The 23,183-nt window shown below is 49.1% G+C and overlaps 1 protein-coding gene across 1 annotated transcript in view; it reads left to right on the forward strand.

Moving 5' to 3' along the window:
• The window catches only part of LOC120837608, a 62,285-nt gene extending 39,518 nt beyond the window's left edge, over positions 1–22,767 (forward strand). Inside the window, exons 9-11 of the mRNA XM_040207102.3 lie at positions 9,438–9,520; positions 21,478–21,588; positions 22,637–22,767. Of these exons, the coding sequence (XP_040063036.1) occupies positions 9,438–9,520; positions 21,478–21,588; positions 22,637–22,767 (325 nt within the window). The remainder of the gene's footprint in view (positions 1–9,437; positions 9,521–21,477; positions 21,589–22,636) is intronic.
• Positions 22,768–23,183: the final 416 nt, after the last annotated feature.

Consider the following 23,183-nt stretch of genomic DNA (forward strand, 5'->3'; position numbering starts at 1 on the left):
ACTTTGGCCCGTTGCTGCCAGATGACAGCAGAACTATCGGGAAGCGAAGCCTAACTTTGGCACCTGCTTGGCGACTTTGGCCCGTAGCTGCCAGATGACAGCCGAACTATCGGGAAGCGAAGCCTAACTTTGGCACCTGCTTGGCGACTTTGTCCCGTAGCTGCCAGATGACAGCCGAACTATCCGGAAGCGAAGCCTAATTTTGGCACCTGCTTGGCGACTTTGGCCCGTAGCTGCCAGATGACAACCGAACTATCGGGAAGCGAAGCCTAACTTTGGTACTTGTTTGACGACTTTGGCCCGTTGCTGCCAGATGACAGCCGAACTATCCGGAAGCGAAGCCTAACTTTGGCACCTGCTTGGCGACTTTGGCCCGTAGCTGCCAGATTACAGCCGAACTATCGGGAAGCGAAGCCTAACTTTGGCACCTGCCTGGCAACTTTGGACCGTAGCTGCCAGATGACAGCCGAACTATCGGGAAGCGAAGCCTAACTTGGGCACTCGTTTGGCGACTTTGGCCCGTAGCTGCCAGATGACAGCCGAACTATCGGGAAGCGAAGCGTAACTTTGGCACCTGCTTGGCGACTTTGGCCCGTAGCTGCCAGATGACAGCCGAACTATCGGGAAGCGAAGCCTAACTTTGGCACCTGCTTGGCGACTTTGGCCCGTAGCTGCCAGATGACAGCCGAACTATCGGGAAGCGAAGCCTAACTTTGGCACCTGCTTGGCGACTTTGGCCCGTAGCTGCCAGATGACAGCCGAACTATCGGGAAGCGAAGCCTAACTTTGGCACCTGCTTGGCGACTTTAGCCCGTAGCTGCCAGATGACAGCCGAACTATCGGGAAGCGAAGCCTAACTTTGTCACCTGCTTGGCGACTTTGGCCCGTTGCTGCCAGATGACAGCAGAACTATCGGGAAGCGAAGCCTAACTTTGGCACCTGCTTGGCGACTTTGTCCCGTAGCTGCCAGATGACAACCGAACTATCGGGAGGCGAAGCCTAACTTTGGCACCTGCTTGGCGACTTTGGCCCGTAGCTACCAGATGACAACCGACCTATCGGGAAGCGAAGCCTAACTTTGGTACTTGTTTGACGACTTTGGCCCGTTGCTGCCAGATGACAGCAGAACTATCGGGAAGCGAAGCCTAACTTTGGCACCTGCTTGGCGACTTTGGCCCGTAGCTGCCAGATGACAGCCGAACTATCGGGAAGCGAAGCCTAACTTTGGCACCTGCTTGGCGACTTTGTCCCGTAGCTGCCAGATGACAGCCGAACTATCCGGAAGCGAAGCCTAATTTTGGCACCTGCTTGGCGACTTTGGCCCGTAGCTGCCAGATGACAACCGAACTATCGGGAAGCGAAGCCTAACTTTGGTACTTGTTTGACGACTTTGGCCCGTTGCTGCCAGATGACAGCCGAACTATCCGGAAGCGAAGCCTAACTTTGGCACCTGCTTGGCGACTTTGGCCCGTAGCTGCCAGATTACAGCCGAACTATCGGGAAGCGAAGCCTAACTTTGGCACCTGCCTGGCAACTTTGGACCGTAGCTGCCAGATGACAGCCGAACTATCGGGAAGCGAAGCCTAACTTGGGCACTCGTTTGGCGACTTTGGCCCGTAGCTGCCAGATGACAGCCGAACTATCGGGAAGCGAAGCGTAACTTTGGCACCTGCTTGGCGACTTTGGCCCGTAGCTGCCAGATGACAGCCGAACTATCGGGAAGCGAAGCCTAACTTTGGCACCTGCTTGGCGACTTTGGCCCGTAGCTGCCAGATGACAGCCGAACTATCGGGAAGCGAAGCCTAACTTTGGCACCTGCTTGGCGACTTTGGCCCGTAGCTGCCAGATGACAGCCGAACTATCGGGAAGCGAAGCCTAACTTTGGCACCTGCTTGGCGACTTTAGCCCGTAGCTGCCAGATGACAGCCGAACTATCGGGAAGCGAAGCCTAACTTTGTCACCTGCTTGGCGACTTTGGCCCGTAGCTGCCAGATGACAGCCGAACTATCGGGAAGCGAAGCCTAACTTTGGTACTTGTTTGGCGACTTCGGCCCGTAGCTGCCAGATAACAGCCGAACTATCGGGAAGCGAAGCCTAATTTTGGCACCTGCTTGGCGACTTTAGCCCGTAGCTGCCAGATGACAGCCGAACTATCGGGAAGCGAAGCCTAACTTTGGCACCTGCTTGGCGACTTTGGCCCGTAGCTTCCAGATGACAGCCGAACTATCGGGAAGCGAAGCCTAACTTTGGCACCTGCTTGGCGACTTTGGCCCGTAGCTGCCAGATGACAGCCGAACTATCGGGAAGCGAAGCCTAACTTTGGCACCTGCTTGGCGACTTTAGCCCGTAGCTGCCAGATGACAGCCGAACTATCGGGAAGCGAAGCCTAACTTTGGCACCTGCTTGGCGACTTTGGCCCGTAGCTTCCAGATGACAGCCGAACTATCGGGAAGCGAAGCCTAACTTTGGCACCTGCTTGGCGACTTTGGCCCGTAGCTGCCAGATGACAGCCGAACTATCGGGAAGCGAAGCCTAACTTTGGCACCTGCTTGGCGACTTTAGCCCGTAGCTGCCAGATGACAGCCGAACTATCGGGAAGCGAAGCCTAACTTTGGCACCTGCTTGGCGACTTTGGCCCGTAGCTTCCAGATGACAGCCGAACTATCGGGAAGCGAAGCCTAACTTTGGCACCTGCTTGGCGACTTTAGCCCGTAGCTGCCAGATGACAGCCGAACTATCGGGAAGCGAAGCCTAACTTTGTCACCTGCTTTGCGACTTTGGCCCGTAGCTGCCAGATGACAGCCGAACTATCGGGAAGCGAAGCCTAACTTTGGCACCTGCTTGGCGACTTTGGCCCGTAGCTTCCAGATGACAGCCGAACTATCGGGAAGCGAAGCCTAACTTTGGCACCTGCTTGGCGACTTTAGCCCGTAGCTGCCAGATGACAGCCGAACTATCGGGAAGCGAAGCCTAACTTTGGCACCTGCTTGGCGACTTTGGCCCGTAGCTTCCAGATGACAGCCGAACTATCGGGAAGCGAAGCCTAACTTTGGCACCTGCTTGGCGACTTTGGCCCGTAGCTTCCAGATGACAGCCGAACTATCGGGAAGCGAAGCCTAACTTTGTCACCTGCTTGGCGACTTTTGCCCGTAGCTGCCAGATGACAGCCGAACTATCGGGAAGCGAAGCCTAACTTTGGCACCTGCTTGGCGACTTTGGCCCGTAGCTGCCAGATGACAGCCGAACTATCGGGAAGCGAAGCCTAACTTTGGCACCTGCTTGGCGACTTTGGCCCGTAGCTGCCAGATGACAGCCGAACTATCGGGAAGCGAAGCCTAACTTTGTCACCTGCTTGGCGACTTTGGCCCGTAGCTGCCAGATGACAGCCGAACTATCGGGAAGCGAAGCCTAACTTTGGCACCTGCTTGGCGACTTTGGCCCGTAGCTTCCAGATGACAGCCGAACTATCGGGAAACGAAGCCTAACTTTGTCACCTGCTTGGCGACTTTGGCCCGTAGCTGCCAGATGACAGCCGAACTATCGGGAAGCGAAGCCTAACTTTGTCACCTGCTTGGCGACTTTGGCCCGTAGCTTCCAGATGACAGCCGAACTATCGGGAAGCGAAGCCTAACTTTGGCACCTGCTTGGCGACTTTGGCCCGTAGCTGCCAGATGACAGCCGAACTATCGGGAAGCGAAGCCTAACTTTGTCACCTGCTTGGCGACTTTGGCCCGTAGCTGCCAGATGACAGCCGAACTATCGGGAAGCGAAGCCTAACTTTGTCACCTGCTTGGCGACTTTAGCCCGTAGCTGCCAGATGACAGCCGAACTATCGGGAAGCGAAGCCTAACTTTGTCACCTGCTTGGCGACTTTGGCCCGTAGCTTCCAGATGACAGCCGAACTATCGGGAAGCGAAGCCTAACTTTGGCACCTGCTTGGCGACTTTAGCCCGTAGCTGCCAGATGACAGCCGAACTATCGGGAAGCGAAGCCTAACTTTGGCACCTGCTTGGCGACTTTGGCCCGTAGCTTCCAGATGACAGCCGAACTATCGGGAAGCGAAGCCTAACTTTGGCACCTGCTTGGCGACTTTAGCCCGTAGCTGCCAGATGACAGCCGAACTATCGGGAAGCGAAGCCTAACTTTGTCACCTGCTTGGCGACTTTGGCCCGTAGCTGCCAGATGACAGCCGAACTATCGGGAAGCGAAGCCTAACTTTGTCACCTGCTTGGCGACTTTAGCCCGTAGCTGCCAGATGACAGCCGAACTATCGGGAAGCGAAGCCTAACTTTGTCACCTGCTTGGCGACTTTGGCCCGTAGCTTCCAGATGACAGCCGAACTATCGGGAAGCGAAGCCTAACTTTGGCACCTGCTTGGCGACTTTAGCCCGTAGCTGCCAGATGACAGCCGAACTATCGGGAAGCGAAGCCTAACTTTGGCACCTGCTTGGCGACTTTGGCCCGTAGCTGCCAGATGACAGCCGAACTATCGGGAAGCGAAGCCTAACTTTGTCACCTGCTTGGCGACTTTGGCCCGTAGCTTCCAGATGACAGCCGAACTATCGGGAAGCGAAGCCTAACTTTGGCACCTGCTTGGCGACTTTGGCCCGTAGCTTCCAGATGATAGCCGAACTATCGGGAAGCGAAGCCTAACTTTGTCACCTGCTTGGCGACTTTGGCCCGTAGCTGCCAGATGACAGCCGAACTATCGGGAAGCGAAGCCTAACTTTGTCACCTGCTTGGCGACTTTGGCCCGTAGCTTCCAGATGACAGCCGAACTATCGGGAAGCGAAGCCTAACTTTGGCACCTGCTTGGCGACTTTGGCCCGTAGCTGCCAGATGACAGCCGAACTATCGGGAAGCGAAGCCTAACTTTGTCACCTGCTTGGCGACTTTGGCCCGTAGCTGCCAGATGACAGCCGAACTATCGGGAAGCGAAGCCTAACTTTGTCACCTGCTTGGCGACTTTAGCCCGTAGCTGCCAGATGACAGCCGAACTATCGGGAAGCGAAGCCTAACTTTGTCACCTGCTTGGCGACTTTGGCCCGTAGCTTCCAGATGACAGCCGAACTATCGGGAAGCGAAGCCTAACTTTGGCACCTGCTTGGCGACTTTAGCCCGTAGCTGCCAGATGACAGCCGAACTATCGGGAAGCGAAGCCTAACTTTGGCACCTGCTTGGCGACTTTAGCCCGTAGCTGCCAGATGACAGCCGAACTATCGGGCAGCGAAGCCTAACTTTGGCACCTGCTTGGCGACTTTGGCCCGTAGCTTCCAGATGACAGCCGAACTATCGGGAAGCGAAGCCTAACTTTGGCACCTGCTTGGCGACTTTGGCCCGTAGCTTCCAGATGACAGCCGAACTATCGGGAAGCGAAGCCTAACTTTGGCACCTGCTTGGCGACTTTGGCCCGTAGCTGCCAGATGACAGCCGAACTATCGGGAAGCGAAGCCTAACTTTGGCACCTGCTTGGCGACTTTAGCCCGTAGCTGCCAGATGACAGCCGAACTATCGGGAAGCGAAGCCTAACTTTGGCACCTGCTTGGCGACTTTGGCCCGTAGCTTCCAGATGACAGCCGAACTATCGGGAAGCGAAGCCTAACTTTGGCACCTGCTTGGCGACTTTAGCCCGTAGCTGCCAGATGACAGCCGAACTATCGGGAAGCGAAGCCTAACTTTGTCACCTGCTTGGCGACTTTGGCCCGTAGCTGCCAGATGACAGCCGAACTATCGGGAAGCGAAGCCTAACTTTGGTACTTGTTTGGCGACTTTGGCCCGTAGCTGCCAGATAACAGCCGAACTATCGGGAAGCGAAGCCTAACTTTGGCACCTGCTTGGCGACTTTAGCCCGTAGCTGCCAGATGACAGCCGAACTATCGGGAAGCGAAGCCTAATTTTGGCACCTGCTTGGCGACTTTGGCCCGTAGCTGCCAGATGACAGCCGAACTATCGGGAAGCGAAGCCTAACTTTGGCACCTGCTTGGCGACTTTGGCCCGTAGCTGCCAGATGACAGCCGAACTATCGGGAAGCGAAGCCTAACTTTGGCACCTGCTTGGCGACTTTGGCCCGCAGCTGCCAGATGACAGCCGAACTATCGGGAAGCGAAGCCTAACTTCGGTACTTGTTTGGCGACTTTGGCCCTTAGCTGCCAGATAACAGCCGAACTATCGGGAAGCGAAGCCTAACTTTGGCACCTGCTTTGCGACTTTGGCCCGTAGCTGCCAGATGACAGCCGAACTATCGGGAAGTGAAGCCTAACTTTGGCACCTGCTTGGCGACTTTAGCCCGTAGCTGCCAGATGACAGCCGAACTATCGGGAAGCGAAGCCTAACTTTGGCACCTGCTTGGCGACTTTGGCCCGTAGCTGCCAGATGACAGCCGAACTATCGGGAAGCGAAGCCTAACTTTGGCACCTGCTTGGCGACTTGGGCCCGTAGCTGCGAGATGACAGCAGAACTATCGGGAAGCGAAGCCTAACTTGGGCACTCGTTTGGCGACTTGGGCCCAAAGATGCCAGACGTCAACCGAACTATAAGGTAGTAAGCCTAACTCTGGCACATCTTTGGCGATTTTGGCCCGAATGTGCCCGCTGACAGCAAAACTATCAAAAAATGAAGCCTAACTTTGGCATTAGTTTGGCGATTTCGGCCCAAAAATGCCAAAGATCTGCCGGACTACCGGGCAGTAAGCCTAAATCTGGCATTTGTTAGGCAATTTAGGCCCAAAGATGCCAAATGACAGCCGAACTACCAGGCGATGAAGCCTAAGTTTAGCACTTGTTCCGCGAATTAGGGCCAAAATACCCAGACTGTTGCCAAGGGAGGTCAGCTTTGGCTTTACTTTGACTTCTTCGGGCTTTTTAATGCCCTAAACTCCCAGACGCAAGCCGAGTGTTGGCCCAGAACTCGGTGCTGCCTGGGTTATTTATTCAGTTATTTCGCACACAATCATACATCTGAATTTCACCAGCTGACGGCAGGGCTAGAGGAGAAGGAAGAAAGGTGTGTATACATTACTTTTCTCACGTCAAGTTTCCTGCTGCTAAGTGTTTTTTTTAAGTAACGGAAAAGGATGAGGGTTTGGTTGTTTACCAAAAACAAATGTTTATTTGATTTAGATAAAAAGCAGCGAACTTAAAGGGACACATAACTGTAGGCAGTTGCAACATGGGAAGCTAAACATACCGATTAAAAAGGGATACACCTTAGCAGAAAGCTGCGCTAACGAGAACGATTCCTCTATATTGTTGTGCAGGTTCGTTGGTATCCAGACATTGATATCGCATGTATTATATTCATATAGAGTATTCCAACAAGAAAGGAGATGGACAAATCCTCTTAAACATCACTTTTTACAATTTAATCGGTTAAACCTTTTTTGTCAATTAATGCATTAGTTAATTTATCACAAGGTTTTAAATTCATACAGTTTTCCAACAAGAAATGAGGTGTACAAATCCGTTTAAACAGCCCTTTTGACAAATTAATCCGTTAGAACGTTTTGTCAATTAATGCATTAGTTAATTTATTACAAGGTTAATCGCTTAATTTCACAGCGTACGTAAAATAGTTTGACACCAATATCGTCCTAGCATTTCTTTATGGTACCAATACGCTATTGCTTCTCTGCTTCACCGCAGCAGCATGCACGATACAAGCAGCGTGAGAGCGCTTACACTTCGCTGCTGAAGCGCAAACCGAGCGCTGCTGAAATGCTGCTGAAGTGCTAACCGGGCGCTACGTCATGCGTTAGTCGGTGCCATATGAGCGCTGTTTGCAGCGCTCATGAGGCGCTAACTTGGCGCTCCGCTGTATGTGTGAACCGGCCTGCGCTCTAAAAGCGAGCTATTAATAAAAAAAAAGTCTCCGGTGTTAATGCGTTGCTAAGTGCAGCAACAAAACTATGATGCCGGAACGCGTTTTCGACTGGTGTATTTGGTGCCTTCTCAAAAGTACTCCTTTAAATTCCTTCTGATGAGGTCAAAAAGCATAACGTTACTGCCTGCCGCGATCCTGGCGGTGGCACAACAGCGGAAATGGTTTCAGCGAGACGCCTGCCCTTCTGCAGTTCGCTCTTCATTTTGACGGTATTAGGAAGCATCAGCAGCATTTGCGTTGGGACGCTGCCATGACAGCTACACTTGTGTTTGATCGTACTTTTTGCCGGAACGTCCACGACCAACAACGGGGACGGTAACGCCTGACAACATTGCACGTCGCCTCCTGTGGCATAACTTGTTACTACTTCTGGACCACTTTTAGATGCATGGTCGCTATACGAAGCTAAACACGTCAGTCAAAGACGTATTCAAAACACTATCACGAAACTGCGCTCACGTATGTTGAGCCACCTTTCATACAGGGTATTCAGATATGAACAAATACTTTGATGACCGAGCTGCCTGGAAGGGTCTGCGGCTTCTGGTTCTCCATTGCTTTAGCTTGGTTTTAAGGACGAGCAATGAGTAGCGCGTATTTTAATTGTCTCACCAGCGAGGGAAATGCACGTATATGTACGTCAATATATTGACTAATACTGGATCGAAACCCTTTTCTTTATCCCATGGATGAGAAGATTGGGCACTTAATGCTAAAAATAAAATAAATCTGCCGAAGAGTGTGAGGGCGCTTCTTAGTCGGCTACTTATTCGAGCCGCCTGATGAATGTTCCCCAGAACGACTTAAAGCCTACACGCCATTAGGCGTGTTTTACGACTTCGTAAACAGCATTATATCGGCGATGGGCGTCTATTTACCTCAGGTGCCGTAGGCACGGGCCGGGTTTCCGCAGTGGGACCGCCGAGTCGGTCTTTGGATCTAGCGGACGGTCTTCCAAAACAAATTATTACGTTTCCTTCGGCGCTGCCGGAATCCCTGATATGTGGAATGTGAAAATCTTTCGACCTGTCGACTTTCGCGTTCAAGCCAGCTTGGCACCTATAGCTATGCGGATATTGTCGGGCGAGACGCCGGGTTCTCTCTTGTCAGACGTTGCGCCATCAGTTGACGGCATAGCGAAGTAGGCGAGCACCGTCTGCGAAATGCTGCCGTCCTGCAATCGCCGCTGCTTGAAGATGTCGGTGGCGTCCCTTTTCATCAAAATATTGTAAGAACTTTACTTCTTAAATTTTTGTTCATGCCGCTGCGCCGCGGGTACCAAAAGGCATAATACTGGAGCATTCTTAGAGCTTAGCTGGCGCGCAATTGCTCGCTGACAAACCAAAAGTCGTGGCGCACCCATCAAGAGAAGCGGGGAACATAACAAAACCTTGAGCATTTCTCTTCATAATCATGGTCACTGGAACTTGAACGAATACCCACTAAAGAAAGCTTTATACCCAAACTTAATATGCTCGTACAATTAATAATGTGGTCCAACCGCCTCAACTTCGTTCTTTCGGCACATTTGTCCTAAGTCGAATGATTTTATCTTCCAGATATACTTTCTACTTGCACTCCTACTATTCAATGGATGCCAGTGCCATTTCTCCAACGCAAATCTCACTTCTGGATCAGCACGGTAACCAACTTTTTACATTATTTTACGCAGACATTCTTAAGTTCATTGGATTGCTTTTCTTGTACTGTAGCTTGTAGGTTATTGGCCGAATGACGCGGACAATTATGCTAAACTTAATATTGAACACGAATTGTAATATTAAGGGTGCATGCTTTTTGGATAAATTCATAGAAAAACGATAGCACAATATTCCCCACGTCGAGCCGTCTCTGCGAAATGGGTAATAAAACCTCAAAACACATTTACAATCAATATTATCGAACTAATTTGAACTGACAAATAAACACATTTTTAATTAATGTCACGAGGATAAAGCTGTGGTGCTTTTATTGAAATGCCACGGAAACACAATATGATGGGTTTTTTTTTTTTTGCTTGTCGCATTTTGTAGCTATTAGCGTGTTCTTGCACTTAACCCTATATCTAAATTTAAGCGTTGGTACATCGTATTAATACAAAATCTTGCGTAGTGTTTTAATACCATACTGAGCTTTCTACTTTTCACGCAATCTCTATAGTAGTCTTCATGGAAATCTCGCTCTGTACGATGTGTTGGTGACATGATTTACATTGATACAAAACCCCGAAATACTGTTTACGCGCGCCAAGTATTTAAATAAAACACTGCTCGCTCGATACAACTCCCATTAAACTATATTTCCCGTGGGTACATTCAAATAGACTAAAAGTAATGCGAATGCAAACATAGGAAAGCGGAAACCTGGGATAAGACGGCAGTGCCACGAGTACATTAAATTAAATTTCCGACGCGCGAGATAGCTGACACGTTAAATTCGAAACCGTTTACGAGTCAGCTGGCATAATCGTAGCGGAATATCTCATTTGAAAATTCTTGGTAGCGCGGTGGCACGTAAGTGCAGCCAAATTACCCGCATTCTATTCTCCCCAAACCATGATCCCTTGCGAGGTGTTCCAGCGGAAACAACTATCTTGTATGCTTTCTGCCATAATAAGCGAATGTTGCAGGAACGCGTCTCCAACCGGTAGGTTTATCGCGTTCAAGAAAGTGGTCCCTCGATTTTCGCCTGATGACGTCGCAGAACTATCATGCTGTTGCCAGCCGTGATCCCGGCCAACGTTACTGGAGCAAGCTTGCTACAGTAACGTTGATCTCGGCGGCATCACAACAGTCGTTGTGGCGAATGTGGCAGACGCTTGTTTCCAGACGCAGCCGACGCTATAGAGCCGATGGGACCAGTCAGACAGCGTCCCCAGGTCACCATCATGCTATTCGTCATGTTTTTATACGTGCTCTATCATCGCTAAACCCATCATGAGCAAAAAAAAAAAAAAAGACGTTTGCAATTATCTGTAATGCCGCATTAGAGAGAGAGAGGGGGGATCGGTGGCCGAGTGGGCTAGTGCACACCAGCTCGGAGCACGTGGAGCGAAAGCTCGCGCTGCAGAACCCGAGGTTCCTGGGTTTAATCCCCACCCCTGCCCGTTTCGATCTGGATGAGCATCGTACCGGCGTGCAATCGTGTATCACTACTGCGTGGTGCACGTTAAAGACCCCAGGCTAGCGGTTGTACCGCACTGACTAAATTGCTCATCTACAGCTGAGAGACTCGTCGCCCCATTGAAACAGACCAAGTTCTAGGCTGTATAAACACACACACACCCCAAAAAATTAAAGCGCAGCACTTGAGGAGGAGGAGGAGAAGGCACGAAGAGGAGGGTATGCCCCTCCTCTCCTCCCTTCCTTTTCTCCTGCTCCCCTCTCATTCTGCCGGAAATTTCGGCTAAATTTCCCGCTAAATATAGCGGGTCAATTTTTCCGCTAAATTTAGCGGGGAAATTATCCCGCTAAATTTAGCAGGGAAACTGCGAACATTTTCCCGATAAATTTAGCGCGGACTCTTTCCCATAACGCAATGCGCGGTTACGCCCGCTCGTATTATTCCCAGAATTCGACGCGCGAAGTAACGCCGACGGCGACGCCGCTCAACCCGCAAACGGGTGCCTAAGAGCAGCGCTCTAAAAAGGCCCAGCGATTTGCGCTTATTTTGACACTGCTTGATTTGTCCCATTAGCTTGTGACTTCAAATGCGTCTAGATTGAAGCTGAAACTAAACGTGGCTGGGATGCCCACTGAAGCTATCGCGGCAAAACTAAGAGGCCGCGACGACACCGACACTTTCCTTCTCTCGTCCATTCGCCAGCAAGAAACCATCAGTTTAACGGCGTCCGACAGTACGACACTCGGACTTTAAGGACGTCATTTGTTGCCGCTTCGCGAACACTTTTGAGATATGAGCGGAATAGAACGCTAAACGCACCTGTCGGAGACGTGTTTCAGGCACTCTAATAAAATAAAGATGCAACGTATCATCACTTCCTAGGTAACAAAGCAGTAGTGCTGATGTCGCTAAAAGAAGGCCAACACGAGCACGAGCACACATAGACACGTCTGCTGCGTCCTAACTTGAATGGGCTTCATGTTCTCACTCATTGAACACATGGACGTTTAAAGAGGACTGAACTCGGCGTGACGTCATGCACAGCGACGCTGGAAAAAGTACACGATACCAGACTTCCTCGCGCAACGATGTTCTTTCATTCAACGTTACTAGATCGGCTCAATTGATAAGCTCCGCATTAGCCGCGCTTCTTTAAAGGAGCTGTGCAACGATATTCAATTGGAATGTTTTTCTCTATACACGAGCTTACTGGCACACCTGGGACTCAAGGATACTCACACGCAACGCCACTGGCCAAGAAACTTCTTTGTTGCGGTGTAATTTCAAGGACAAAAGCGATCATTTACATTCAATCTCTCCTTCGCAAAATTCGATGACGTAACTCGGGGATCGCAGTACACCCAAGTGACGATATTTGAATGCGGCTCATAGATTGGACCCGAGCATTGCGTGGGCACTCGACTTGGGCTCGTGACAATTGCTATCTCGAGGAGCATTCGGGTTGTAACCCGTGTCCAATCGCTGCAACGACGACAATAGCCGAGCCATAACAATGTCTGGAACTCAGCGCGTGTCCTGCGCTTTGCCAACCCCAGCGCGTGGCTGTGATCAACATTGGCGGCATATAATCGGCTCCAGATCACGTGGCCGCTTGTTCTGGCAGCGAGTTGAGGGGGTGAATGCTGCTCGTTTTTCTTAAATTTTTTTCTGGGACTTCTATTGCGTGAGGTGAAAAACGAACGCGTGTTTCATAGGTCATCAACGTTAGGGATCTGTTTTACGCGGTATTTGTGCAAAGTACAAAAATTGTTGCATTGCTCCTTTAAGGTGGCCCGCTCCGTCCGTGCGAGCGTGGTGTCGCTTATGTAGCAGCTCGCCTAAAGCCTCTCTATTCTGGGAAAGATGGCGCCACTCATTGTTGTAGAAATGCTCGAGACACGCACCGCGCGCCACTTACGACACTAAAGGGAGGAACATAGCGCCTTAAATCTAGCTTAGTGCTGCGCTGTGCCGCCATGATCGTCACAAGGGCTGCACGTTGCACGTGCCTGCTACATCCACCTACCTTGCGCCCCTTTGAAAACATGAGGGCGCTCTGAGCCCGCCCGGTCCACAGAGTCGGCCAAGCTCTGGGCAAGCTCGAGCCGCATGTGGCCCTTGCGCACTTTTTTTTAAAAAGAAATGGACTCTGCAGGTAGATTGTGCTGCAGCCACATGATTGTAAATATGCAGGCTTACAATTTCTTCGATTTGTAGACGGTATAAATCAAAGGATAGGAGCATAGACGCTTAGCTTTGGGTCGAGCATCCGAACGCAATCATCTGTTCGTGTAATACTAAAATATAACGGGATTTATCTTATGTAGCGGAGTGGACACGGACCCGTATGGCAGGATGAAGGCCCGTTCACACATGCAGCGGAGCGCTACAAGCATAGCGCTAACCTCGCGCTAAGCGCGTGCTGACAGCAGCGTTCACCAGCTTTGTATCGCACCGTCAGAACTGTTGCTCATGGCATACGATAAGTAGCTGATGGCACGTGAAGAGCGCTACATCAGCGCTTCGCTGCATGTGAAAACCGGCCTTAAATGCACTTTACTTTGGGCCCGAGAACTGCACTGCGAAGACTGTTCTTCATACGCGCCAGGATCCGAATCCCTCGATTCACCTGAGCCCAGCACGGTCCTATGTCTCGAGTCTTTCTCGTCTTCTACTCTACTAGATTCCTCCCTCCTCAGGCGAATGTGAAGACATCAGGTGCTTTGCGTAGTCTGGCCGGGTGCCGACGAACCGCAGTGGACTCGGACGCATGAGCTGATTGTTGCAGAGTTGTGCCCGATGCATCTTCTTCTGCTCGCTGTGGTTAAACTGTGCAAAAGTTGTCCACCGGCATCGGGGCGTACAATGTGGTCCAGTCTTCTTCGCAGATTCGTTTCTTTATCTGATCTGCGTGCACCCGGTGTCGCTTGTGATCTTCCGTCAGTACTTCAAACATAACTCGTCCTTCTTGGCTGACGATCACACCTTTGATCCAGTGGTTCTTTTTCAACGTATCCTGCATCCAGACTATCTGATTTATTTGGAAAGTCCGGTCGCGACTTCTCTTGTCGTAGTTGCTCTTTTGGCGTACCCGCTCACGAGAACCTTCAGATGACTGGCCTGACTTAATCAAATCCATCGTCGTTCTGTCGTGCCGCTTGTTTAGCATCTCTCATTGGGGTTGTCCCGTCGTAGAGTGTGGTGTAACCCTATACTTGAGGAGGAACTGACTCAGTCCTTCCTTTTCCACTCCCTTCTTGGATTTTCGCAAGGCAGACTTAAGTGTCCTCACAAAGTTTTCGGCTAAGCCGTTTGACTGACTGTGGTACGCATCAAAGTGACTTCAGGCCACTTGCTGTAGGCGTCGATCACCACCAAGTACATGGTGTTCTGGTATTCTGCAAAATCTGTATGGATTCGATACCAGGGTCGTTTTGGCACTTCCCATTGGTCTAGGGGAACGGTTTCGTTCCTGTCAGAGACTGAAGCACAAGCTTCGCAGGCCCGACTTTTCGCTTCAATGCCTTTGTCCATGTTTGACCACCACACGTAGGAACGGGCAAACATCTTCATTTTTGATTGACCAAGGTGTCCCTCATGTATTAAATCCAAAAGACTACGTCGAAACCTAAGATCACTGTGCGCATGCCCCAAACTAGGCAGCCATTTGCTACAGTGAGTTCCGACTGTCTCGATGTGTACGGTTGCATTTCTGCGTCGCGTTCAACCGATGGCCATCCTTCCATGACGTACCGGTAGACCTTCGACAGTGTCTTGTCTTTAGCAGTCTCCGCCGCGATGTCGGATGCCCTGACTGGAAGTTTGGTCATATTTTTGTCAACAACTGCAATGATGTCTGAAGAAATGAAGCTCACAACATCGGCGACTCCATGTTGAACTTCCGCGTCAAACTCTGCAACAGGTCTTTGAGGTAGTCGTGACAAGCCATCAGCGTTTTCAAACTGAGTTGTTGGAGTATACTTAATGTCATGCGAGTACACCCTTGTAAGATCAAGGCCCACCTTTGAAGTCTGTTGGCAGCCGTCACAGGGATTCCTTTTACTGGACCAAAAATCACCGTCAATGGTTTGTGATCTGTATACAAGACAAATCTTCTTCCCCACAGATACTGATGAAACTTCTTTACGCCAAAAATTATGGCTAGAACTTCTCGCTCAACCTGGGCATATCGTTTCTCCGGGGAAGTTAGCGTTTTCGATGCATGCGCGATTGGGCGTTCCTTCCCTTTTATCTTGTGGAAGATGACCGCTCCGACGCCAGCTGATGAAGCATCAGCCGCCAAATAGATTGTCTCGCTTGGATCGAAGTGAACAAGAGTCTCCATGGACGTTAAACGCGTCTTGATGTCTTCGAAAGCTTCTACGCAACGCAAACTCCATTGCCAAGGGAAATTCTTCTTGAGTAGATTACTCAGCGGTGCGCACAGGTCGGCTAACCCTGGCAAATACTTTGCGTAGTACTGAACCATACGCAAAAATGCCCTTAGGTCATGTAGGTTAGACGGCGCCGGCATGTTCAGTATGGCTCCAACTTTCCCTTGAAATTGACGTATTCCTTCCGCTGACGGAATCTGACCCAAATATTCCACTTCTGGAGACATCAACGCACATTTCTCTTTTTTCTAATCGTGAACCCATAGTCTTTGAGTCATAGGAACACGAGCTCCAAGTTCTTGATGTGCAGCTGATCAGTTTCTCCGGTGACGATTATATCATCCAGGTAGCATGCCACGCTTCCCAGGCCAGCGGTTACTTGTTCCATGGTTCGCTGGAAGATGACAGGCGCTGATGATATGCCAAAAGGCATCCGGTTAAGCTGGAACAATCCCTGGTGAGTGTTTATGACGAGATACTTTTGTATCCTCCTCCAGCTCCATCTCAAGATATGCCTCCGACAGATCCAGTTTCGAGAACTTCCGCCCTCCGTTGAGTTTCGAGAAAAGTTCGTCGGGTCGTGGGAGCGGGTACTGCGCGACGTTCAACTGATGATTGACAGTCACGCTGAAATCTCCGCATACCCTCACGGACCCACTGGTCTTCGGGACAACGACGATCGGAGTGGCCCATTGCGCTGTTTCCACTGGAGTCAATACGCCGTTGGCTACTTGTCTCTTCAAGTCAGACTCTGCCGCTTCGCGCAATGCAAGCGGTAGTTGTCTTGGCCGCATGAACTTCGGGATGACATTCTCTTTGAAGTGAAGCTGAGCCTTGATATTTGTGCACCGACCAAGTTCGTTTCTGAATAGTACTGCTTACGTAGTCAGCAGCGTCTTGAGGCTTTCTTCTGTTTTCACAAGAGCGACGAACACGTTGTTGAGATCCAATTTCAGAGCTCTCACTCAGATCCTCCCAGTCAACTTTCCGAGGGGATGACCTGGACCTGGTAGTGTAGGGATGGGCGCGTCCTGGTCCGGATGGTGACGACCGATGACGGTGCTCGCCCGATGACAGCCCCCGGGAAGTTGATAATAAAAAAAATACTAAAAGTTGTTCGATCCCGCTGAACACATTGCGACGTTGGTTGACTTTACGGTGGCCAGTGTGGCCACGTTTATTATGAAACAAAACAACTCAACAGTGAGTGAAAATCCCAAAATTAAACCCCGTACTTTTGTTCCCAGTCTCCCAAAATCGAATCGAAGCCAATCCTCAGAATCCCCTTCGGGGATCCTTTTGTAGCCTCGTAGGGGCCTCCTTTCCCCTCAGGGTCCAACCAATCCCTTCAAATTTCACCACTCCCACGTTGTACACTGTTCTCCAATGGTCGACAAGCTGTCAGCCTAGCACTTCCAACGGCCAAATCCAAATTCTTTCTAGAATCAACTCCTGCATTTTAAGCAGACGGGCTGGCGCCAACAGCTAAATTATTACCTCCGGTAAAAAGCGACAATTTGATACTAAGCGGCAAAACCCTCTATGTACAGGCACATTCGGCTAAAAGCTACACGCTTCTCCAGGCGCGGGCTGTCCCGCTCCCGGTCCGAGCAGGCTTCCGAAACCCGAGACGCTTCTTAACGACCGCGGGGGGAACCGCTCCCGCGACGCGGCCGCTCTGGCCCCGCCGACACAAACATAGAAAGCTAAAGAAAACAATGCCGACGCAACTCTGGAAAGATAAACTTTTCTAACAAAAATCACCTTAACTAATAAGCAGGATTTTTTCAAACTTAACACTCCCCAACAAGTTGACTTGGCTTGTGTTAGTAAAAATAGCCTCTAGACTGTACTTCTTGCCTTCAAATTCAACCTGAAGCTCACATTGGCCCTTGACCTTAATGACCTCCTTGCTGAAACTTTGCAGTTTGTACGGAGTTTCGTTCAGCTTCGGTTTTCCGAGGCGATGCCAAGTCTGAATGTCCAGTAAGGTGACTTGTAAACCCGTGTCTATTTGGAGTTCCACGCGCTTGCCTTCAATCTGACATTCCAGAAACTTGCCATCTCGATCGAAAACGGACTGAACCCTGGTGATTACTTGCACCGTCCCTTTCCTGGTTGATCGGGATTTGCCAGACTGTCCTTTCCTGCACATCTTGGCAATGTGTCCTTTGGTTCCACAAGATCTGCAATCTTCAGACTTGAACCGGCACTTGCCTTCGACATGGTTTGTATTGCCGCAACGGAAACATTGTCTAGGAGACCTGTGTAGATCTCTCACCTCGCTGACTGCGATGGGTGATTCTGCGACACTTCTCAATTGACGGGACTCTTCTTCCGCTCGAAGAAAACTTTCCGACAATCTTAGTGCAATATCGGTCGACAACTCTTTCTCTTGGACGAGACGTGCCCTCAAGCGTTGATCTCGAAGTCCGATTATGAAAGCAGTGAGCAACGAACATTCCCGAGCATTGACTTCGTTCTCATACTCGCAGTTGCAAATGACTCATCGTAGGCGTGCTAGGAATTCGGTTGGTGTCTCACGTTTCTCCTGGCGTGTTGAAACCAGCTTCGCTCGTTCAAACTCCTTGAAACGCTTCGGCGAAAAATTAGTGTCTAGCGTTTTTATCAATTCCGCATACGGAACTTCACTGACCTGCCTCGGCTGAACCAGAGAGTGCAGCAGCTTGAACGTCTCGGACCCCGGAGATGCACTCAGAAAGTTCCTTTTTGTGGCATCATCTGTTGTTCCGGCGATGTCCAGAGATGCTTGGAACCTTATTTGGTATAAGTTCCAATCCTCTTTTTCCGGGTCGAATGGTCCTGGTCCCATGAACCGGAAGACGTTCGATGTTGCTCGCTGCGATGTCTCGCCCGAGGCATTCATCATCTTGAGCCGGTCTCCAGGAATTCTCCAGGAATCCTCGTCGCCAATTTGTAGCGGAGTGGACACGGACCCGTAGGGCAGGATAAATGCACTTTACTTTGGGCCCGAGAACTGCACTGCGAAGACCGTTCTTCATACGCGCCAGGATCCGAATCCCTCGATTCACGTGAGCCCAGCACGGTCCTATGTCTGGAGTTTTTCTCGTCTTCTACGCTACTACATCTTATAGTTGATGTCTCTCATATTCGTCTATGACCAGTATACACAACCAGGAGCTCGCATGCACTGTCAGCGCGGGAGTTCTCGATCAACGCTCCCACATTTTTGTCACAGAAAAATGAACCAAATACATTTTCTACTTCTTATTTGTTGCCAAAGCAAATCTTTGGAAGAGTTCAAAGTGTAGACAAATACAGTGCGGCGTATATTTCTTTTTACATGAGAAAATCACGAGCAGAATTCAAAATACCAAGGCTCAAAATACCCGTATAGTTGGTGATCACAAGAGCTGGGTTGTCTAGTTTGCTGCTGCCACCTTCTCCGTCATTTCTAACTTTCGATTGGTGTCTCTCGTGTAGAAATGCATTTGCGTTACAACAATACAGTTGGGCAGGAACGTTTTCGCAGTGGTCTTTGCACCCCCGGCCTTGCTATGTCGCATTCTCAGGGGCTGAACGTGTTGTAGCTAAAACGTCTTTATTTTGGTTTGAAATAGCTCGCACAAGCGTCATGACATCAATAAAACAACATTATCATGCATTTATTTTAAGCACAATTTTGCCTTTAAGTAAAGTGTAGGTAAAATAAAGAGCGAATTTAAATTGACGCGCTCATAAAGACAAGTCAACAAGCATGTTGCTGGGCACTGGAGCATATCTGCATGCACAAACGAACTCGTTTGACATAGACAACCAAAGTCTATGTGTTCGCAGCAACAGTGTACGATTTGTGTGACGTCACACAAATCGTACACTGTTGCCACGAACCTGTATCTTGTACTGTAGAAATAACGGCTCTAATATCTACGCTCTAATATATACCGCACGTCAACACCTATATCTTTAAAGTATACACACACTAATCAGCGCCGATCAGGTGATCAAAAGTGATGTCTTGAAAATCTTACCCCTTAGACACACATCTCCGAAATGTGCCATCTCGGGGACGTTTGACATACACGGGACGGAGGTTGTCACACACGTAAATAACACACGCGAGGAATAACTCAGCCGTTTTCACCACCTCAGATGTTCTAGTAGTAGGCCTCAGCGTAGCCGAATACAAAAACAAAAACAGCACGCCTCCTTCAAATGACGAAGACTTCTTCAAATTGGATGTCTTTATTAATGGGTCTATGGGATGTACGCAGCAGTTTATGCTTTAACTTCTGACACGAACACAGGAAACCAGAAGTCGGCAAACAAGCAATACGCAGAGGTCCATGTGCCGAAAATCATGCCAAACGCAGCCATTTCTTCGAGCTTCTTAGCCTTGGTGCATTATGTCGAAGACTGGCAAAACAACGAAGGCCCGGCGAGCGTGACTTTACCTCAAAAATCTTGGGAAATGTCTCAAACACGACATTATTACACTGGCAACAGTCGCTGGTAATACACTTTGAGAACCCACGCAAAGCCGATGTGTTTCATGGTGTATCCAAAGGCACCAAGGCGTCATACCAAGCGAGTCGGGCGGGCTGCAACCACAGTACCGCTACTCGGCAGTGAATGGCGGCGCGTACCTTTTTTTGGAGCTTGTCAACTTAGCCGATCCAGTAACGTTGCTAGCATCCAAGCTTCCATCGCCTGCTTGCCGCTCGCCAGGCAGCGTTAAGCAGGAAACACATGAGCGGCAAAAACGGGCGCCGGGCTCAGATTCTCATAGTAGCAGCCCAGGACGCTGTGACGTGGTCCTATGCTAAGCCGCAACGTCACAGCGTGCGCGGAAGTTACCATAGAAACTGCCGCGCGGCACACGTTTTTGTCGCTCATGTGTTTCCTGCTTTAGGTTTAGTCTACGTCTGCTCCGTGCCTGCGGTCTGCTTCGTCTGCTCGCTGTCGCAGCTGGCTTTCCATTTGATCGGCGCACCAAAGCAAGCTTCGATGCAAACCCGCATTGTCATCTCGGCGGAGTGAAACAAACACCTTCTGGAAGCAGGGCTTGCACGGCTTTCTCAACCCACGGTGCCATTGATCGCGTTCGTGTGTACGACGACTGACACGGTCGCTTTTCAAAGCCGCGCAATGACGGCTCGCTCTAGACGACGCGCCCGGCAGAGTGGCGATAACGTACGCTACACGCCGACCTTCAATTTTTCCAGGCAAGTGTTGGGCCGTGAATCACGCATGTTTAACACCGATTCATTAAACGCCGCCATAACAATATATGGGGCAAACAACCCCGTTGCCACGACAATGCCATGGCGACGCGGATGTTTGCCCCATATTTTTATGGCGGCGTCCGTAAACTGAGTATCCTAATCACGGTAAGAATTTTCGAGACTGTTACAAAATTTGGTGAACTAAGTAAAAGATAAATGACATTGGAAAAGGGTAGACTGAATACTCAAGAGATTGAAGGGACATTTCTAGGCCAGGCCTACTTCCCGTACACTTCGCTCCATGTATGGAGAATACGGACGCCCCCCTCCTGCCCTCGTTGCAAATCTACACCTCACGTTGGCCTGCTTTTGTTTACGTGTAAATTTCAGCACCACGACTTTGTTATTTAGGAGATGTAGAAAGTGTGCCTGAAAAGTGCCGGATTTCAGCTTGCAACGGTCAATATTGGCCGTCTTTAAAGGATTACATATTGCTTGCTCAGTACGCTTCGTCACACTACATGGCGGGTAAGGAAAATCAAACCCCACAACCCGCTCTACTAACTCTAAAAGGAACAATGTAACTTGGTCCGCTAAAGAAAGATGTGAAAGCCCACGTTCCCAGAAATACTAACAAAAGAAAGATGTGAAAGTCCACGCTCCTAGAAGTACTAACATTGCCTTAAATAACTGCTCGCCCCGCGCTTTGCTTTATCCGGAATTCCCATTGACCCAGTCTAGAATTATTTCAGCAATCAAACAAGTATTTTGCTGAGAGGAGACTAAAAAGTTTTCTCGAACCGCTAATGAATTATGCATTTGCTGTGTTCCGTATAGACATCATAAAATATTCCTATCTGTGTCCTGTTCTTTAGCGGGTCCATACCCTAACCACAGGAGAGTACGACGGGTGCTCGTGTCCGATTTCAAGAACTGCTTCGTTCTAAAAACAGTCAACAACGGAAACAACGAAAAGCAGGCTTCCTGTAAGTGTTTTCATTGCGTAAATATTGATATGCGTTTCCAAATGCACTGTATGAACATTTGCTAATTACGCGTGGTGTGTCCATGTTGTGCGTAACATCACAAATCGAGAGAAGCGAACCTTGCGGAAAGTTATTTTTCCCTATCTAGATGTTCCTACGCCTAATCCTGAACTCACTATTTTGTTTTGTTCAATGTCAACAAATTATGTGTCTTTCTATACGACAAGTACCTAATTGGTGCATGCGTGCTAATATAAGTTTTAGTGTATTAACTAAGAAAAGCGTCACGTTCCAATTTGAACAATATCTTATTAGCGCCGATTGTGTAATCTTCAGTAGAATTGAAGTGTATAAAGTAAATAAACGGGGTTTACTTTCAAACCTGTCAATTAACTATCCTTCGTTCCACTAAGTACATAGAACGCCGACACTATCAGCTGATTGGACCAATCAGACAATCAAAACCTCAAATTAATGGTGTACCACATGTTTCTGATGTGTTTTATCGTTGCTGAACCAATCAAACAGAAAAGGCCCAATGACTTGCGCGTGTGATGCTGCTTGATTTGGCCTATCATCTTGTAGCGTCGGCTGTGTCTGGATTTAAGCTGAAACAAGGTATACAAGTTGAGGGGGGCCATAACGGTTGGAAAATCTTATCTTTATTACTTGTAAGATTTTGCAAGATGTTATTCCAGGTGCAATGAAGCAAACCACCTTCTCATGCAGAACAGTTGCCTAGTTTATGGAGGTGTGCCAAAGTACAATATTAAGCTAAATAAATAAAGAATCATCTCTCGTTATTCTTATCTATTACCCATTTGCACCTTTGTTCGATCGTGTCATCCTGAAACAGATTTATGTTATGAAGTAAGACAACAAAATAGTTCTCAACTATCATGTCAATACTTACATAAAAGGGAGCTATAACGGTTGTAAAACTTCATCCTTATTGCGAACCTCTTGGAGATGTAATTTTGCGCATTCTCCTCGCAACCTCAAATCTTTGGCTATTAACATCTGATTTTCTTTTTTTTTGCGTTTACAGTTTGTGAGTTGTTTGTTAAGAATAATACAAACATCAGCACTGGCCTGGATGAATGCTCCTTCATATTCCTCGCATACTGTGGGTACCCGAAGGCTGTTTACAATGAGAGCAGCTGTTACACCAGGAAATAGTCACTGAACTGTGAAGAACCTCAAACTGAAGATTCCCTTCCTTGAATGGCTCTTTGCACTGAGTTATATTTAAGCTATATTGTTTTCACTGATTCATTCTTCAATTGAAAACAAGATGTTATAAAATTGTTTTTGCTGTAATGATGGTTCTCGGTATTTGTGGAGCATGTTGTTTATTTAAAAAAAAGTAATAAAATATTTACCAATGGTTACTATCTCTGAATGATTTATGCCAGATGCAGAGTGCACTTTAATCAACAAATAAGCCTAAAAATGTGGGTGGTGAAAGCTCCCACGTGCCAGCGCATATAGTACGTCTGCTTAAACCCCGATGCATCTGAAGCATGTATAACCACCTGTACGCATATATATTAATGATAAAAAATAAGTCATATATTAGAGTATAAAAGACTGCT

Source organism: Ixodes scapularis, unplaced genomic scaffold, assembly GCF_016920785.2.
Source record: "Ixodes scapularis isolate PalLabHiFi unplaced genomic scaffold, ASM1692078v2 PGA_scaffold6__148_contigs__length_123643588, whole genome shotgun sequence".
NCBI classification, from domain to species: Eukaryota; Metazoa; Arthropoda; class Arachnida; order Ixodida; family Ixodidae; genus Ixodes; species Ixodes scapularis.